Source organism: Lasiodiplodia theobromae (assembly GCF_012971845.1).
Source record: "Lasiodiplodia theobromae strain AM2As chromosome Unknown scaffold_37, whole genome shotgun sequence".
In the NCBI taxonomy this organism is placed as follows: domain Eukaryota; kingdom Fungi; phylum Ascomycota; class Dothideomycetes; order Botryosphaeriales; family Botryosphaeriaceae; genus Lasiodiplodia; species Lasiodiplodia theobromae.
Window position 1 is genome coordinate 133,629 of NW_023336516.1, and position 18,021 is coordinate 151,649.

At 55.1% G+C, this 18,021-nt stretch overlaps 7 protein-coding genes across 7 annotated transcripts; 4 read left to right on the forward strand and 3 right to left on the reverse strand.

The window, feature by feature from the left end:
* Positions 1-576: 576 nt before the first annotated feature.
* LTHEOB_10255 (Siroheme synthase) lies at positions 577-2,091 on the forward strand (the record flags this gene model as incomplete). Its single annotated transcript, XM_035506880.1, has 1 exon — positions 577-2,091. The coding sequence occupies one exon, from the start codon at positions 577-579 to the stop codon at positions 2,089-2,091; it is 1,515 nt and encodes a 504-aa protein (XP_035368024.1).
* A 576-nt stretch (positions 2,092-2,667) lies between these two features.
* LTHEOB_10256 (Isocitrate nad-dependent) lies at positions 2,668-4,043 on the reverse strand (the record flags this gene model as incomplete). The annotated part of the gene is made up of 4 exons (XM_035506881.1): positions 2,668-2,739; positions 2,845-3,564; positions 3,630-3,752; positions 3,810-4,043. The coding sequence occupies 4 exons, from the start codon at positions 4,041-4,043 to the stop codon at positions 2,668-2,670; spliced, it is 1,149 nt and encodes a 382-aa protein (XP_035368025.1).
* A 334-nt stretch (positions 4,044-4,377) lies between these two features.
* LTHEOB_10257 (Exocyst complex component) lies at positions 4,378-7,629 on the forward strand (the record flags this gene model as incomplete). The annotated part of the gene is made up of 4 exons (XM_035506882.1): positions 4,378-4,708; positions 4,761-6,838; positions 6,891-7,516; positions 7,575-7,629. The coding sequence occupies 4 exons, from the start codon at positions 4,378-4,380 to the stop codon at positions 7,627-7,629; spliced, it is 3,090 nt and encodes a 1,029-aa protein (XP_035368026.1).
* A 449-nt stretch (positions 7,630-8,078) lies between these two features.
* LTHEOB_10258 (Allantoate permease) lies at positions 8,079-9,680 on the reverse strand (the record flags this gene model as incomplete). The annotated part of the gene is made up of 2 exons (XM_035506883.1): positions 8,079-9,298; positions 9,353-9,680. 2 exons carry the CDS (start codon positions 9,678-9,680, stop codon positions 8,079-8,081), a joined length of 1,548 nt encoding a protein of 515 aa, XP_035368027.1.
* A 417-nt stretch (positions 9,681-10,097) lies between these two features.
* On the forward strand, positions 10,098-11,594 carry LTHEOB_10259 (Peptidase m20; the record flags this gene model as incomplete). The annotated part of the gene is made up of 3 exons (XM_035506884.1): positions 10,098-10,410; positions 10,469-10,612; positions 10,777-11,594. The coding sequence occupies 3 exons, from the start codon at positions 10,098-10,100 to the stop codon at positions 11,592-11,594; spliced, it is 1,275 nt and encodes a 424-aa protein (XP_035368028.1).
* Positions 11,595-11,853: 259 nt separating this feature from the next.
* Positions 11,854-13,812, reverse strand: LTHEOB_10260 (Serine threonine protein kinase; the record flags this gene model as incomplete). The annotated part of the gene is made up of 2 exons (XM_035506886.1): positions 11,854-13,679; positions 13,731-13,812. The coding sequence occupies 2 exons, from the start codon at positions 13,810-13,812 to the stop codon at positions 11,854-11,856; spliced, it is 1,908 nt and encodes a 635-aa protein (XP_035368029.1).
* A 629-nt stretch (positions 13,813-14,441) lies between these two features.
* On the forward strand, positions 14,442-15,791 carry LTHEOB_10261 (Kinase-like protein; the record flags this gene model as incomplete). Its single annotated transcript, XM_035506887.1, has 3 exons — positions 14,442-15,569; positions 15,660-15,687; positions 15,769-15,791. The coding sequence occupies 3 exons, from the start codon at positions 14,442-14,444 to the stop codon at positions 15,789-15,791; spliced, it is 1,179 nt and encodes a 392-aa protein (XP_035368030.1).
* Between the last annotated feature and the right edge of the window lie 2,230 nt (positions 15,792-18,021).

The window sequence follows — 18,021 nt, forward strand, 5'->3', positions numbered from 1 at the left end:
CACGACATGTATGTGAACTAATACATCCCCATACCTACCCCGATTTCGTTGCAATAGCAAGCGAAAAGACCTTGTAGAGCTGAAAAGGTCGGAAATATAAGACAATCCAGTAAGATGCTTGCCAAGACGCGCCGCTGCGGGGCATTGCAGCCATCCCACTGCCGCTGCAACAGTTGTTGGCTTTTAGAATTCTACCTTTTCTCGAAGTTCGTAAACACGAAGATCTGTCCAGCTCGCCCCATGAGGAAAGCCAGCCACCTGGTCAGCGGACGCGCAGTTTCGAGAAAGTCAAGTAGAGATTTGGCGTGGAGTGTGTAGGTAGAGATTACTGAAGCGGGACAGAGATGGTTGGACTGCCGCAGTTTTGCCGTTGTAGGTAAACAGACGGATCTGGTCAAGAGCTAGCTCCACACCCTCGAGACGTCCAATGTGCTGATCAAGCAGAAATCCCGTCCGCAATCGCTGTAAATTACATGCGGTCGCTCAAATCTCCCATACGACACGCCAGAACACCACTGGAGACGCTCTCGATCTCCACGGACGCGCTCTGCAACCTACGCGTCACCACCGCCGGCCATGGCGGATCCCATTCCTAAATACCCGCTGTACGACTCGACCTACACCGCATATCGTCTGTCGCCTCTCTACCATGGCGCAAATATACTGCTTGAAGAGACCACGCTCCGGATGCATGCACGCCGGCTGCGCGACATCCTGCGTGGTGACATTCTCCGCGGCGTTGACGTCGGCGCCGGCAACGCGGACGGCGGTTCCGGCATATTGGAGAGCTGCACATGGGATTTGATTGGAGATGAAGCATCATGGGAGAAACTACACCAGCAAGATGCAGAAGCACAGGAGGATGAACAGCCGGGCGACCTTACGGACGCACCGTCTCTTGATCCTTCGGAAGCACGAGGTGTACATGTCGAGCTGCGGTACCAGAAGGCTAGCTACACCGCGCTGCTACTGCGTGACCCAGAGGACGAGAGCGTTCCAGCGCCAGAAGGCTTCACGGCACTGCCGCTCCTCCTTGTGCGAATGCCCGCCGCGCTCCGTGACAGCTTCACGTCCTACATCGCCTCCACCTTCGACGCGCGCGTCGCTCCCATGAAGTTGCGCTCGCGCTTCCTCTCCGCATCGCTCGAGACCATCCTCTCCCACCTCGACGCCACAGCCAGCACCAGCTTCTCCTCCGCCTCGCCCCTCCCATCCATCCTCTCCCGCCTACAACTCCAACTCTCCTTCCCCGCCGCCTGCCCAACCGCCGCCCTGCGCGCGCTCGACATAACCCTTTCCCGGAACGACATCCCAGAACTGCTCCGCCGCGGCACCGCCCTCCTCCCCACCACCAACAACAACATCACCGGCCCCTTCACAGCCGCGCTCTCGCACTACCTGCGCACCCACCTCGCCCTGGACCTCGCCCACCCGGGCGTCCACATCTCCAAGATCGCCCTGCCCCCGCTCCTCGCCCTCTCCGCCGACGGCCGCCTCAAGCTCTTCTCCCCGCACACGGCCGCGACCGCCGCGCCAGCAGACTCGTCAACCGCCGCCATCTCGGTCGCCGGGCTCAAGCGCGTCGTTGACGCTTTCTACACAGCACTACTACGGGCAGCGCGCGCGGCGCCAGTTGCTGAGGGCGTCAGCGCCGGCGCCGGCGCCGGCGGGGAAGAGACGATGGTGCTGGCGTTCAGGAAGGGGAAAGGCAAGGAGAAGGAGAAGCAGAAGCAACCCGAAAAGGCGACGAAGACAACAACGGCAAAACCGTCATCGTCGTCCAAAAAGGGCAAGAAGCGCGCTCTGGGCGAAGGAGACGCGAATGCTGTCGGCGGCGGCGGCGGGCGGGGGAGAAGAAAGGCCGAGGCATCTCCGGGGAAAAAGCGGAGGCGGCAGCAGCAGCAGCCAGGCCGGGTTGGTGGGGACGCCCGGGAAGAAGAGGAAGAAGTGGATGAAGAGGAGGAGATGGTCGGCGGTTCGTCATCGCAACGCCAGAAGACTACTGCTGCTAGCTCGCGTGGTGGGAGCTTGAGCGTGCCGCAGGAACCACCGCCGCCGTATGAACTACATGATCCGGCGATTGTGCGATGAGCATCTTCAACGGATGGCTATGATGGATTCTCTTCTGTACGAAAAGAGACGGAGTTTACGATCATCGAATTTTACAAGGACGATTTGTTTCACGCCTTAGTGCACATTGGGATGAGGCGTCGGCTATGGCGGAGGTCGGGACGGGGACCTCGGTGTTTGCTTGGTCCCGAAGTCGGGCTTATCTGATTGTTTTGATATACCCTGTACGGCAATTTGTATTTTCTTTTTTTTTTCTGATGCGCGGAAGCGACCCGACTTTTTCCATGACTTCCTCGGGTTTACCCGCAACGGACGGAGCGTGGGCGTCTCGCTTGACAATAGTAGTGCGGCACAGGATGACGAATGATGCCCAACGGCAGTCCTTCTATATGCCTTCCAATGCTCTTCCCGTCTACTTCCACAGGGTTATGATACAGCCGCGACAAAAGTTACATGATCACAATTGAGACCCCACACGCGCTCGAATCCAGCCGCAGATGCAACATCCTCTAATCCGTATGCTTTGATTGTTTGAATGGAAAAAGGGAAGCCCCCCCAAAATTTTGTTTATAAAATTTCCAAGACCTCAGCACTACTTTACAAAGCCTTGATGACAGCGTCGGCGTACTCGTGGGTCTTGGCGGTACCGCCAAGGTCGCCGGTTATCGTCTACAGAGATAGCAGTTAGCCGACGCCGCTTTGCGGGCTCGTGACCCAATGAGGACAGGGATCTGCGTGGGGTGAAAATGGGGTGGATTGCGGGATGTGACATACCTTGCCCTCGGCGAGAACCTTGAAAATGGCGCTCTGGATCTGGTTGGCCTGCTCGTGGAGACCCATGTGCTGAAGCATCATAATAGAGGACAGGAGCAGAGCGGTGGGGTTGGCCAGGGCCTTGCCGGCGATATCGGGAGCGGAGCCGTGCACGGCCTCGAAGATGGAGCACTCGTCACCAATGTTACCGGAGGGAGTAAGACCAAGACCACCAATCAGACCGGCGCACATGTCGGACAGAATGTCACCATAAAGGTTGGGCATAACCAGGACCTTGTCGTTGTACGGCAGAGGGTCGGTGACCATCTTCAGGCAGGTGTTGTCGAGAAGCTCAGCGTCAAACTCAATGTCGGGGAACTCCTTGGAGAGCTCGCGGGCGGTGTTCAGGAAGAGACCGTCGGACATCTTCATGATGGTAGCCTTGTGGACGGCGCGGACCTTGGTGCGGCCAACCTCCTGGGCGTACTGGAAGGCGTAGCGCAGGACACGCTCAGAGGCCTCGCGGGTGATGAGCTTGATGCTCTGGACGACGCCATCAACGACGACGTGCTCAATGCCGGAGTACTCGCCCTCGGTGTTCTCACGGATCAAGACGGTGTCGACGTTGTCATAGGGAGTCTTGTAGCCGGCAATGGACTTGCAGGGACGGACGTTGGCAAAGAGGTTGAAGGTACGGCGCAGAGTCAGGTTAAGAGAGACGTGACCCTTGCCGACGGGAGTCTGCATGCATGGTGGTTAGGCGGGGCTGGGGTAGGCTGTCGGGTAGGGTTTGCGAGATTGCGTACGGCGAGAGGACCCTTGAGGGCGACCTTGTTGCGGTTGACGCTGTCAATGGCCTCCTGGGGGATGGTAGTCTTGCCGTCGACAAGACGGGGAGTGACGTCGACGCTCTCCCACTTGATGGGGACCTGGTGTTGCTGTCAATGCGCATGCTCGGCGGGAGGCGGGCGAGTGGACGAGCGTACGTTGGCGGCCGAGTAGATGTCCTTGACGGACTGAGAGATCTCGGGGCCGATACCATCACCCTCGATCAGGGTGACGGTGTACTTGCCGTCGTTGCCCTTCTGGCCGGTGAACTTGGCCACACGGTCTCCGCCGGCGGCAGAGTAGGACCTCGCAACGGCGGGCGCCCAGCGCGGCGCGGGACGGGCCTGGCGCAGGCATTGCCTGGCGGGGGCGGCGAAGCGAGTGGCCAGCATGGTGGACGCGTGGGTGAGCGGAGAGGCGATGGGCGGGAGTACGTGTGGGTGCAGCGGGACGCTGGTGTTGACGGAGGAAGCTTTGCTGCTCTGCTTTCAGCGCGCAATTAGTTCATCCGCCAAGGCGCAAACCGGGTGCAGCAGGGAAATGCTTCGGGTCGGCTTCGCGCGCGGCACTCTCTTCACCGCCCGGCACGTGCACGCCCGCGTTACGCTGTGGCTCCCTCCACGGAGCTAACGTAGCCGCAACTGGCAGCTAGGCTGCCCTGCCGCCCGACAAAGAGCCTCCACCAAGCCAAGCTCTCTCTCCACTCCCCGACCCCGCCGCTGCGCAATGGCCGCCGACATGGAGCGCCAGCTCCTCGAGCACTACAACCTCAAGACGCTCTACCCCTCCGAGTGGCCCACCGAGAAAGACGAAGCAGAGGATTCCGATGACGAACCGCAGCCAAACCGGCAGTCTGCCGCCATCCAGCGCAGGCGCTCCCGCTATTCCGTGCTCGAGCGATCCGGCATCCGTAGCAGCGTGCCTGGCACCGAGAAGACGAAGGAGGGCGTCGACACGCTCGTGCAAAAAGACGAGGCCGATCCCCTGGGGAATGCCTCTAGCGTCGTCAACGTCTTACGGCAGAGGGGGCTCCCCGTGGAAGATGACCTGAAGCTCCGTGTGTACTGACATGAACCTTCTCCCCTACAAGCTGTCTGACCGCAGTGCAGGCAATCGCTTTCTGCTGTCTTCCACTACCTTCAACCCCGGCCTGTTCCTGTCGCAGGTTCACAGCGATGCCTCCACCGAATCGCTCCTTCAAGGCCTGGATTTTCTGTCGCGCTCCATCGAGAAAAAATCCGCCTCCCTCAAGGTCCTCGTAGAATCCAATTTTGAGCGCTTCGTCCGCGCCAAGACAACCATCGACAATGTGTACATGGAGATGCGCGACCAGGGTCGAGATCCCCAGCAGCCACAGGGCCACGCTCGCACCGGGTCCCGCCAGTTCAGTGGCCGCCAAAGCGGTCACTACCGCAGAGCCAGTCAGGCACTTGTCGCTCCAGGACAGGTGCCTGTCGGGGACAAGAGGAAAACGGCTTTGACAAAAGAGTGTGAATATGGCGTCCAGGGTATCAAGACCCCTCTTTTGGAAGTCGCTGTTAAGGCCGAGGAAATATGGGGCCCCGCCCTGGGTGGTCGTGAGCGCGGAGAAATGTTGAAGTCCATCCTGTCATCGGTTGAGAAGCACCGGAATCTGTTCGAGATTGGAGCATCGATTCAGGACTGCATTAAAAGACGGGACTACGACATGCTTCCTGAGGAGTATGGAAAGGCGCGTAGATACGCAAACGAGGCCAAGAGGATTGTGGAGAACGCCACGGACAACCGCGTTCCCCTCACGGATCCGCAGATTCACCAGGTCATTGTGACGGCTCGCATGTGGACCGACGTTGAAGAGCAGATTGCAGTGTTCAAGCGTGATGTCTGGAAGAGATTGGCTGGAACGCATTTCACGAAGCAGTCTCCGGCCGAGGACGAGAAGCCAGAGCAGCATATGACACTCATCAGGGTGCTCTTGGAACTGGGCGTTGATGACAACCCGATCTGGGTCTGGCTCCTCAGCCGCTATGACTTCCTGAAGACCAAGATTATCGCTACTCTGGAACGTTCAAAGGTTGAAATAGAAATATTGCGCCGCCGTCTTGGAAATGGGGAAAGGCCGACTCCACGACAAATTGCCACGCACTTGCGAGCTGCCGAAACCCTGGACAAGCCCAACCAGGCGGCGAAGATTGATTCGTCAAAGGTCATCGACTTTTGGGAGTACGAGTTTCAATCGCTAAATGCGCTTCTCTCGCCTCAGGGTGGCGTACTGGCAGAGGTCGTTGAATATTGGGAGACTGCGCAGTCATTTATTGACGGCAAGGCTCAACGAACTTTGCCTATTGGCCCCGAAGGCAAGAGTAAAGCGCATCACCGCCTGTCTTCGTCTGGTGTCATGGACCTACAAACCGGTGCGAAGGAGCTTGTAAACCTGATCAGAGAGGGCGTACAGTCCTTCTTCACTGATCCTCCCACTGAGGATATTTCCCTGCTTTATTCTCCTATCCCGGATACACCGAGGACTCCTATGCCTGGTCCATTGACGCCGGGTCTGGATGCAAGGTTCAAGATCGATGGCAGCAAACCCCCGCCGTCCCCTAAGACTGGCGCTGGATGGGAAAAGTACGCATTCTGGGCGCCTTATTCCAATTCGCTGAGCGGCGTGCAATACCTGAGCAAGATATTGATCCTTGTTGGCTCTGCCGCAAGTGAAATAGCGGCTCTGCGGATCACGCGTGGTGACCGTACAAACGATGAGCTAAAACTCTTCGTCGGCACGGTCCGCGAACGCTGTGTGCAAGCTGTCTGTGGTGCCTGGGGAGAGGACGCAGATTATGCCAAGTTGCTTGAGGACTGGACGCGCTGGTCTGACAACAAGTATTTAACCCATATGCCTTTCCGGTTTGTGGGCTTGGACAACGCTCTTCTGGCTACTGTGCAGAAGATGCTATACTTGTCTGAGGCTATGACCAGATCCAGCGCTGGAGATGTTGTGATACCTCCTTCAAGCAAACTTCTGGCCATGGTTCGGAGTCAATTCGTAACCAGCATCTACAAAGTTCTTCAGGGCATGGTGGAGAACGTGGAGCGCCCGAAGAATTTGGACAACACTGGATGGGAGGATGACGTCGATGGCCTTACCCTGCCACTGCGCACATTGACAACTCGTGATCTTAGCTCGAACGCCGTTGACGCATCAAGCAAGGTAAGAATTCTTCATATAAACAATATCAAGTACAGAAGCTAACGCATTACAGAGCATCCGTATCCTTCTTACCCTGTCCAACCTTCAGGCCTTGCGTACCGATCTTATCCCTCAACTGATCGCACAGTACGAACAGCATTTTTCAGTGAAGCTCGAAGAAGGCGCAAAGATCGACGACGCCCTGTCTCAGATCTACGCCCGCCTTTTCCAGTCGTACACTTCACCGATCAGCAACAAGCTCGCCGCCATCATCAAGGCCGGAATTTCTGCACCCGAGTGGGAGCCCGACACCGACCGGCCCGGCGACGCGCGTGCCTACGTGTACGACGTCTTGCTCGAGCTCGTCGTGGTGCACACGCAAGTGTCGACGACGGCGGCACCGCTCACCAGCCAGATTCTCAAGTACCTCCTCGAGCAGGTCAGCAAGCATCTCATCGAGAGCTTCAAGGCTCGGCCGCGTTACACGCTCGCCGCTCTCATGCAGGCTACGCTCGACGTCGAGTTCTTGGCTCAGACGCTCGGCAACTATACCACGGACAAGGCGAGCGAGATCCAGAGCGCCATCTACCTGGCCTTGGACGAGCGCACGGATAATGATGCAAGGGTGAAGTTGCAGACGGAGTTGGGTGAGCTCAGAGTGATTCTGAAGAAGCTCAGAGAGGCGACGAAGAGTGAATTGTGAGTACCCGATAATCCCGTATCTTTTGAGACTGCTTGCTAACCATGGTGTTTTCAGTGCTTGTTTCAAGCGGGCTAGAGGCCATACCAAGAGCGAACGGCCAGCTTCGTAAGCTGAGGTGTTCCTAGACGCTGAGGTGGGAAGATAGAATGAGTGTAAAAGCGTGGCGTTGTTTGTAAGGTGTTGTACGTGCAAGCTACTGTAGATTCTTGTAAATAGTCAATACCCCCTTTTCTGCGGTAGATGATGAACTGAAATTGCTCTTCAGGTTCCGTGAATGTCAGAGTGCGGCAGTGTAACATCGTCTAGGAGAGGATGTTTCTTTTTTGTCTAGCCTGTATTTCACCCTCTAATGCGTTAAAAGTATCACGAATGACACCAACATTCTATTAAAGGCCAGTCACCCTCTCACTTCAAGAAGCTAACAATGAGACTGAAGCAACGTGAGATAATTTTTGGTCATTTTTGGTCTCCGAGATCAGTTTAACAAAACTGTGGTATCATGGCTTTGTGGGTTGGATTTTCCACTACCTTCCCACAACCAGAACAATACACCCACCCCTAAAGGACGTAGCGAAACATAAGATTCTCCCCGTCAGTCACGTTCTCGAAGCCCTGCACCCTACTCTCCTCCTCCATCGCCTTGATCTCCTCCTCGCTCTTCCCCTCCAACATACGATCCCTCCGCGCGTTCTCGCGCACGTACAGCCAGCGCAGCAGCAAGTTCATGGCCAGATTAAGGCAGAAGCCGCACAGCATAGCGACGATGCCACCACGATACTCGGGGGCCTCTTTGGACTTGAAGAACTGCGGGCCGGCGATCTGGCCGACGCAGTAGCAGACGAAGACCCAACCACTGGCGGCGGCGCGCTTGGTGCCGCCGGCGACGTTGGTCGACAGCAGGCCGAGCAACACCAAAAAGCCGACGGGATACGTGCCCAGCAGCCAGAGTCCCACGAGGCGGCCCCAGCGGCTGGCTTCGGGCAGCTGGTTGATCAGGCAGGTGCCGACGATGGGCGGGATCATGGCGAGGGTGGCGACGTAGAGGCGGGAGCCGCGGAGGCGCGACGAAAAAAGCCCAGCGGAGAGCTGGGCGACGGTCTGCACGGCGGCGAGGGGCATGTTCATGAGGGTCGTTTGGAGCGGGGTGAAGCCGAAGCCCTGGATGATGAGGGAGCCGAAGGCGAGGCCGCCGGACGCAAGGGCGTTGACGAAGGAGATGAGGCCGAGCAGCACGATCTTGGGGTCCGTGGCGGCCTCGACGACTTGCGGGAGGGAGAAGGTGCGGGATTTGGTGCCGGTTTTGTTGTCGACGACGCGCTGCACGGCGGCGACGCGCTCGTCGGCCGTCAGCCAGCGCGTCGTCGCGGGGGAATCGGGCACCACGAGGATGAAGAGGATGCCCCAGAGGATGGTGGCGGCGCCGAGGATGAGGAAGATGTACTGCCACGGCGCGAGCGACCCGTGGCTGATGTGCCCGATGCCGAAGGCGATGAGGCCGCCGAGAAGCGAACCGACGCCCAGGAAGGAGATCCAGAGGGCGGAGCGCGCGGCTTGCTCCTGCCGCGTCCACCAGATGCCCGTGATGGCGACGAAGCCCGGCGAGATGGTGGCTTCGGTCACGCCGAGGAAGAAGCGCACGGTGGCGAGGCCGGCGAAGGAGGAGCAGAGGGCAGTCAGCATAAGAATGGCGGCCCAGAGGATGATGTTGGCTCCGAGGAACTTGGCGACGGGGAAGCGCTGGATGATGGCCACGCCGGGGTATTCAGCGATGAGGTAGCCTGGAAGGATGGTCAGTACTTGAGGTATAGCAGGCTTCATTATGCCAGACTCACCGAAGTAGAAGATACTGCTGGCCCAAGAGTAGTCTTGGCCTTTGAGGTTATTATCGGCGATGATTCCATAGACGGACGAGTAGCCCAGCGACGTCTTGTCGATGAATTGCAGGGCGTAGGTGATGCACAAGAATGGCAGGATATACATGTCAATCTTGCGCAAAACTCTTTTGGATAGCTCTGGATCAAGCGGACCGCTCGTCAGCGCTTTGGCAGCCAAGTCGCCGGCTTCATCATCGATGCGCAAGCGCGACTTTTCCTCGACCACGCTCTCGTCAACATCGCGTACTGGGTCATTCGAGACGGCGAGGTCGTCTTTTTCGGCCATTTTTACTCCAGGTTGTCGACTTGCCGATCGGAAAGTACTCGCGAGCTGCGGGGAATCGAGCCATGGCGGCGGCGTATATGTAGTGCGCGGCAAATGCTGATAAGATGACGGCCGGCAGTATAACCAAGCGCAGTTGATCTGCTCCGATTGCCGCACGGTTTATCTTTTTGGCTGGCTACATCCGGCATGTGTTAGTTCGGGCCGGAGCGCGGATTCAACCGTGTGGTGCGGTCTACAATCGAAAAGTGGGGGGGATGTTTGGTAGAGCTGAGCTCGAGTACTAGTGATGCGGCCGGCGCCATGTCACGGCAAGCGAGCCGGCATCTCTCCCAACCACAGCCTCCATCCTCCCGTTTCTTCTTCAACCCTTATTTTCTTTAACAAAATTCCAATTCGTCATTGGTGCAAGTACCCAAGATGGCGGATGATTGGGTTCTTGTGTCGGCGGATCTAGCCGCGGACGCAGCCTCGTCGTCGCCCGACTACCTCGGCGAGATTGGCAACTACATCGACACCAAGGCAGACACGTTGTGGCCTATCAACAAGAAAATCCATGATAATCCAGAGCTCGGGTACAAGGAATATATCGCTCACGAGACTTTGACATCTTTTCTGAAAACGCAGAAAGGATGGCAAGTCACGCCATCGGCATACGGCATGGAGACGGCCTTCGTCGCTGTTTTCGATAGCGGCAAGAAGGGACCTGTGGTGTCTTTCAATGCCGAAATGGGTAAGTCCAGGGATCGTCCCTGAAAGATTGTGAGCGGGAGCTTATGTGTGAATGATAGACGCCCTGCAGGAGATCGGACACGCGTGCGGCCACAACTTAATCGCCACCGCGTCGTTGTCGGGTGCCCTCGCTGCGGCCGAGACCATGAAGAAGCACGACTTGCCGGGGAAGGTTGTGCTGTTTGGCACGCCAGCTGAAGAAGGTAATTCTCATGTCATTTCTCTCCTTTTCTCACTGGCACTTTTCTTTCCCTATTTTCTCAGATGTTTTCATGCTCAACTCCTCAACACCAAACCACGTCCTCCATCTTGAACATCTCCTTCACCTCTTATCCTAAGACCTCCACTAACCCACCCCCTTCACCAGGCGGCGGCGGCAAGATCAAGCTCATCGAAGCCGGAGCATACGCCCAGCACAACTGCGACATCAACCTGATCTCGCACCCGGGCATCACGCGCGACGCCGCGCTGATGCGCACGGCCGCCTACCGCGCCTTCAAGGTCGAGTACTTCGGGCGCGAGGCGCACGCCGCCGCCTGCCCGTGGCTGGGCGTCAACGCGCTGGACGCGCTCATCACGGCGTACAACGCACTCTCCGTCCTGCGCCAGCAGACGCAGCCGGGAGACGTCATCCAGGGCCACATCACGCACGGCGGCTTGCGCCCCAACATCATCCACGCCTACGCCGCGGGCGAGTTCGTCGTGCGCGCCGACTCGAAGAAGGGAAGGGATGAGCTGTTCGAGCGCGCGAGGAGGTGCTTCGAGGCGGGCGCGCTGAGTAGTGGTGCGAAGCTCGTGATTACCGATGGTGGCGCGTATGCGGATCATGTGCCCAGCCGCACCCTGGCGCGGTATTACCGCACGCATTTCAATAGGCTGGGCGGCGATATAGCGGTGCCCGAGGTCGACGAGGTTAATGGGCGGACCATGGCGAGTACCGATCAGGGAGACGTGAGTTACGTCCTGCCGAGCTTGAGTGCCGGCTTCTGGATCAGGCCCGGGGAGCAAGGGAACGGGCCGCACAGCCCGGATTTCGAGGGCGCGGCGGGGACGAGGGAGGCGTTTGAGTTGAGCTTGAGGGTCGGCAAGGGGTTGGCTGCTACGGCTGTAGATTTCCTGACTACGAAGGGGCTCGTTGAGGAGGCGTGGAAGGAGTTTAATAAGGAGATTAAGGGTAAGGCCTAGTGGAAATGAGAAGGAGAGCGCATAAATGACAAGGGCACTGGTATAAACGTGGTCATCTCCATCAAAGAGTTTTCGTAGATATTGAGTACGTAAACCCTCAGCACCTCCGGAAAGAACTGTTTTGATTTGCATGTACGAAAGCATTGGTGGAATGCTTTCACTACGAAAACATGGTCAATAGTTTAGAATGAAATTTATTACTTAGACAAAATGAATTCCAGGAATGTACGAAGGACTGATCCAAAAGCACTGAACTCCTTTACAATGTGATGTCGTTGAGCACATTGACAACCAAGCGCATGTAGGCTTGTTGAACCATTGCTCCGATGACCGGATCAGCTTCATCGGCATCAGTTTTGATGCTGAACCCATCAAGACCTCCGACACACGTGCGAAGTGCATCACAGTAGCGTCGCCCCATCGCCGCTTGAACGAAGGCCAGGTGTTCGCTTCGTTCATCCAGCAGACTGTCTCGTATATGGTCCGCTGTCGCCCGATTCACAACCAGAGCCTTGTCGATTCTGAAGATTTCGAACACGGGCTTCCAATACGCAATTTCCAAGAGGATGATGCCAAGGCTGTAGAGATCATACGTCTTTCCAAAGACGCGCCTCTTCTCCTCGACGTAGTCTGGGTGGCAGTACATCAGGGTCCAGTCCGGATCCTTCGATGCCATTGTCATGGTCACACCCTCATCTGGCCTCGATGATTCGAAGCCGGAGATGTATGGCTCAGTCAGATCAGGGTTGCCTTTGTCTGTGAAGAGTAGCACGTTGACACTGCTCAGTCTCTTGTGTAACCACTTCACGGCATGAAGGCAAAATACTGTTTCGACGAGCTTACGGGCCGCGGCGAGCCTGCTATCCAAGGACGGCATTTTCCTGTCCTTGTGGGATAGCTCCTCGAACAGCGTCTTCAATCCGATGTCTTCGGACGAGTTTGGCAGGTCGTAGATGAAGCCGAACCTCGAGTTTTCCCCGTCTTGGACAAACCCGCGGCAATGAGGGACCTGGAACTCCACGGGCTTTGTCTGGTCATGGAGTAGCTGTGCCAGTCTTCGAATACATTTATGGACTTCCGGCTTAGCATCGAGGTTGAATGACTGGGGATCTTCTGGATTTGGAATGAGCACCGCATCATATGCTCTCCACTCGATCCAGACGCGTTGGCCACCGAAGGTTGTGATAGCCCGGTTATTGGCCGCATCCGTCGCCCGATCGTCGCATCCGCTATCTGAGTTTGATTGATGCTCCCATTCAAGGAGGAGAGTGTGATCGTTCCAGGAATCCTCGTTGGTTTTCGCGAAATGAGCGCTAAAGGTTGCTAAGCGGTCGACGAGGGCTTGCCGCTGTCTGTTCGACGCTATCAGACTTGCCCGTGACTCGCTTCCAACAAGCGTGCTGCTGTCCGAGAAGAACAATGCCGAGCTGGCTGGTTCAGACACGACAGATCTCGTATCTTCGCGTACAGATTCGATTGCTGCATAGCTTGGTAGGAGCTGGAGCAGTGCCAAGTGGATCTCATGAGTGTCATGAAGGAGAAGATCCAGCTTTTTATCCTCAACGGTATCGTAAAGGTAGCCAGTGAGCTTACGGAGCTTCTGTAGCCCCGCTTCAAGCTTTGGTTTGTCGGTACCCATGGCCCAACGAACACGTTTGGGGTCACTGGCAACGTCGCGAATGCTGCGTACAATCCTGAGAGCTCTTTTCACAAGCTTTGAGTGATTTTCCTCTTCGGCAGCCTTATTCGAGATGTTGAGTATCTCATCGTACTTCTTCATCAAGGCATCGTTCGCCTGCTCGCTTGACAGTTCATCTGATGTATGTTGATCTGGCAAGGCAGTTTGTGGAGAGTGGACGGTTCTATCGTGCATGTCACGCAACACGGCGTCGATCTCCCTAAGGACAGCCAGGATGACAGCAAAATTGTTCTTCACGCTTCGGTCGAAGCCGCCATAGCCGCCGCCGGAATCAAGTTTGGCAATTTCACCCCATTTGAGCAGTTTATCATACTCAATCATCAAGCCAGTCTGGATGGACTTGCACTCAGATGGCATGTTGGCAGCCGACTCGAAGTACTTGTATCCTAACATTTCTTAGCATCTACAAGGCTCTCATCTCAGCTAGCGGGATATACCTTGCTTTGCCCCATCCCACACTTGAATTGCTAGGGACGCGGCCCCAAGGCCCAATCCGGCAACGGATAGTGGGTCAGACATCTTTGTCACGGTCTCTAGTAGTGAATAGAAAAGTTGGGGGCGTGTTCGTTTGTAATAAAGTATGCGCGGCTCAAAATCCGCGAGGCGGTCCGGGGCAAATCCTTGGGGCAGACACAGCCCCGCATTGGGTAACAAGGCTGTATGCATTGTGGTGGTCACACAAAGCGCAGCCTCGATGCCCAGGCAGCAGCTGAGCAAGTTACCCGTCACAAATGCAGCCGCAAGAAACCGACAGGTGCATCTACGCACCTGCGCACGACAGCCCAGCTGATCATTAGCGGAAATATGCCTTTTCGTCTGACCACCTCTACAAGAGCCTCGTCTCTGCCTCTCTTATGGCGCATGCTGAGCCCCCCATTGTGGGGTCCAGCCTTGCTGATCACTGCTCACATAACCCTTCCAAAACCGTACCTTCACTCTCGCGACTCCACTGCTTAGTACATTTTCCTCAGCCTGCCTTTGGCCTCCACGGCAGTCTCCGTTCAAACCCGGTCAGGCAGACCTTCCTCTTATGTGTGGCAGCCCTGAATCAACTTTTCGAGCGTCACACATTGTGCACAACCAAAAAAGTGCCTCGCGAGGCATGAACAGGCCGACAACAAGTTAGAGCGAGCCAATTGACACCGAAAATGGCACATCTCGACCCCACCGACGATCAAATTCTACCACTGCCCAAGATTCCTGGCTACCGGGAAACGCGAGACGCCGATGGAAAGATTACACTAGTCAATGAATCAGAAGGCAACAAAGATGAGCGACAACCGAGGAAGACCGGAAGCGGGCACGAGAAGACGTCACAGATGTCGCTGTGGGAATATGTCTACAGCGAGGAGTCGAAGAGATGGCACGAGGAGAAGTTCACCGACGGTTCTCTAAATCACCTCGTCATCACGACTTCAGAAACTTGCATTCCTTTTCGGGAAGACGACGACTACATTGACACCAACGGGAAATGCATACTTGTCGCTGCGAGACACAAGGAAAATGGCAGCTTCCCAAACGATTGGATCGCGGTGAAGAAAATCCTACTCAGAGGCTCCGAACAGGCAGTCAACGAGGCCAAAAAGAAATTCAGGCAGGAAATCCACAACATGCAGGATCTTTCCAAAAGGCGACATCACCACATTATCGCTTTTATTAGCTCTTACGAAAAAGGCGAATTGATGGGGATTGCTATGTTTCCTGTTGCGAAGTACAGCCTCAAGCACTTGCTCGAGGACATGTCAAGAAAGAACGGAGAGAAGAAAGTGGATTTCTCGGAGCATCACCATGTCTGGGCCATGCTACGTTACTTTCTTTGTCTCTCCAGCGCCGTTGCATGGCTCCATTCCATACCCGTAAAGCACAAGGACATCAAGCCGGCGAACATCCTCATTGACTGCGCACAGTCAATAATCCTGGCCGACTTTGGTCTTTCCAGGGTCTATGAAAGTAAAGAAGCAGCGGATATCTCTGGTGGCCGGACGGAATACACTCTCACTTACGCCCCTCGCGAAGCAATCGACTCCACCGACCGAAACCTCTCAACCGACTTATTTTCCCTGGCCTGTGTCTTCCTTGAAATGGTCACTGTAATCTGTGGCGAGGCGATCAAAACACTAAGAGGGGAACTTAAATCACGAGCTGATCCGCAATCAGATTCCAGACCAAAGTGTTATGCCTCTTCGGAGGCTGAAATAGGAGATTGGATCAAGTCCCTGAGGAGAAAGAGCACCCATCGCGCTGTCCAGCCGCTTCTGGTGGAAGGACTTGAGAGGGTAAGCAAAATGATGTCACAAACGCCATGTGCGCGAGGGGACGCAAAAGAAGCACATGAATGCTTCAAAGACATTGCACGAAGGGCACAGGCCGAGTCGCAAAGTTCCAACGTTTTCTGTGAGCCCTGTGCGGACATACGAGTAAGTGAAAGTTGTCGATGAGGATCGAACGCATGCTAATTGTACCCTCACCTCTCAGCTTGCGACTTCCACAAGAGGTGATCCTCGGAAACCTCCAGTGGCACATAGCGCAGCAAGATCGAAATCAGCACCGGAGGTCCTTCAATCAGACCTCGTAGACACGCCAACAAGCATTAGATCAAGCTTTTTGGATGTCCCATCTAAAGCACCACCTTCGATACCGCCGTTGCTGAAAGCCACAATGGACGCTTCGGAAGTGCCGGAGCCGACTGCCGGAACGAAGATAACGCTTCAGAAAAGCACGTCCGAAGACCCAGAAACAACCAAGCCGCCGAGCAAATCCGGTGTAACGTACAGCCCTTCCAAACACAGTTCCGAATTGACTGCTGTATCAATTCCGTCACGAAACATGAGCACACAACCATCAAGTGATACAATGAAAGACAGCTCGATTGACGGGCATCAAGGACGAGAACTTATGACAAGATCTAAGGGGAAGCAAGTTAATTGCATAGTGCGGAAGAAGGGAAGATTCTGTCGTTCTGTAAAATTACTGGACGACCTTCCGGGAGAAAAGGTGATCATATTAGATCCGAAGAAAAATACAAAGAAAATGAGTGAGAAGAAGTACACAGACTGTAAGCACATTATTTCTTTCTTTCACTGACCTTTACCTATATGTATCTTTTACTAACTTTCTTACAGACAACATTGGAGTTCTATTTGTCTTGGATTGGAAGAAAAGAGAAACGGTGCAGATCGAACACTTGCACTTGCGCAAGACGTCAACCAATCTTGTAAAGCTGTTGGGGTCTAGAATTTTTTATTATTGGAGTGGAAAGGCGCAACTGCTTCTCATTGTCTCGGAGCAAGCGGAAGACGGGTACGGACGGTATCCATCCGATAATGAAATCTGAACCACCTGGGATTCCCAAGGTGGCGAAGGAACACTCGATCCTACAGCATGCTCCATACATTGCACTGTACAACACATCACACGAGGCAATTATCTGACAAGGCAAAGTGCATTCGGAATCATGATGCGTAATAATGCGCAACTGCGCGGCAGGCTGTGTTCAGGTGAGCTCAAGGCAAGGCTGAATTCGGATAAGATTTTCAGCCACCGAGGGTCCAGTACAACCAGCAAGGCTGAATTCAGATTGTGCAACCAATTGTCGCAAAGTGGCTATGCAAGGCTGGACCGTAACGAAACACAAGGGTGCGGCTGATCTCCCGATTGTACGTGTCATTCGCCCGATGTTGTGTGCCTCGTCTGACCCCCCGAGCGGTTCGGTGTGCCACAGCTGAGTCGTGCTGTTGCCTAATGATTATTGAGGCGTCCAGTATAGGCTCACCTGGATGCACAAAAATAGGTTCACATGTTGTATGTGTTCACAGGTCAGACTAGTTGGATCGTTGGAAGTGGGCTCAGCACTGATAAGGTGATACCGTTTGCCATTTCATCTCCCCAGCATAGGCACTCTTTTATCCTTACAACTCTGCTAGATATGATCCTCAGCCACTCTTGACTTTTACTTGCCCTTTCCCTCATTCAATTCAGAGGACGAACTATTGCCTGTAGCACACTCGATTATGGGCAGGACCTTCACTGATCGCACAGATCACTCCCACACAAGTGATGCTTCCAGAAGCAGTGCGGGATCGAGCAGCTCGAGCAGCTCGAGCAACTCGAGCAACTCGAGCAACTCGAATAAATCAAACAAATCGAGCAAATCGATCAAAAACATCAAGACCCGGCTCTCTCACTTGGCATCCACCCATAGCAGTCGAAAAGAGTCGATAGCCAAGGACCAAAAGGTCAGTGAGCCATCTTCCACTGCCGAAAACAGGCCCAACGACCAGGAAGATGGCTATAGCAATCTACTTGAAAGAGAGAAGGATGCATGGGAGCATCTGACTGTATTGATGTTGGGTAAGCATAGCAAAAATCCTCGGGATCCCGCTATAGCTAAATGAATTGAGCAGGCGGTGGGCAGCAGTCACGTCCCGTGACTCAATTGCTCATATTGAAGGCTCTCATGACCGAAATCACGAGATTTGAGAAGACGAAGAACAACGCAAACTCAAGTTTTGACTCGCCTCTGATACTGTCCGAAAGAGTCGCAAAACGGGAACGAGAGGACTCCTCCGCTGCAGGCTATCTACCTTGTCACTACTTTGACTTTGCAGGCGGTAGTTTCACAGGAGGGTAAGTTGTATTGTGATTTCTTTTTTTTAAAAAAAAAGAAAAAGGGATTCAGGACTAACATAATTGAAGGCTCATCGCAATCCTTTTGGGACGCTTGAGGAT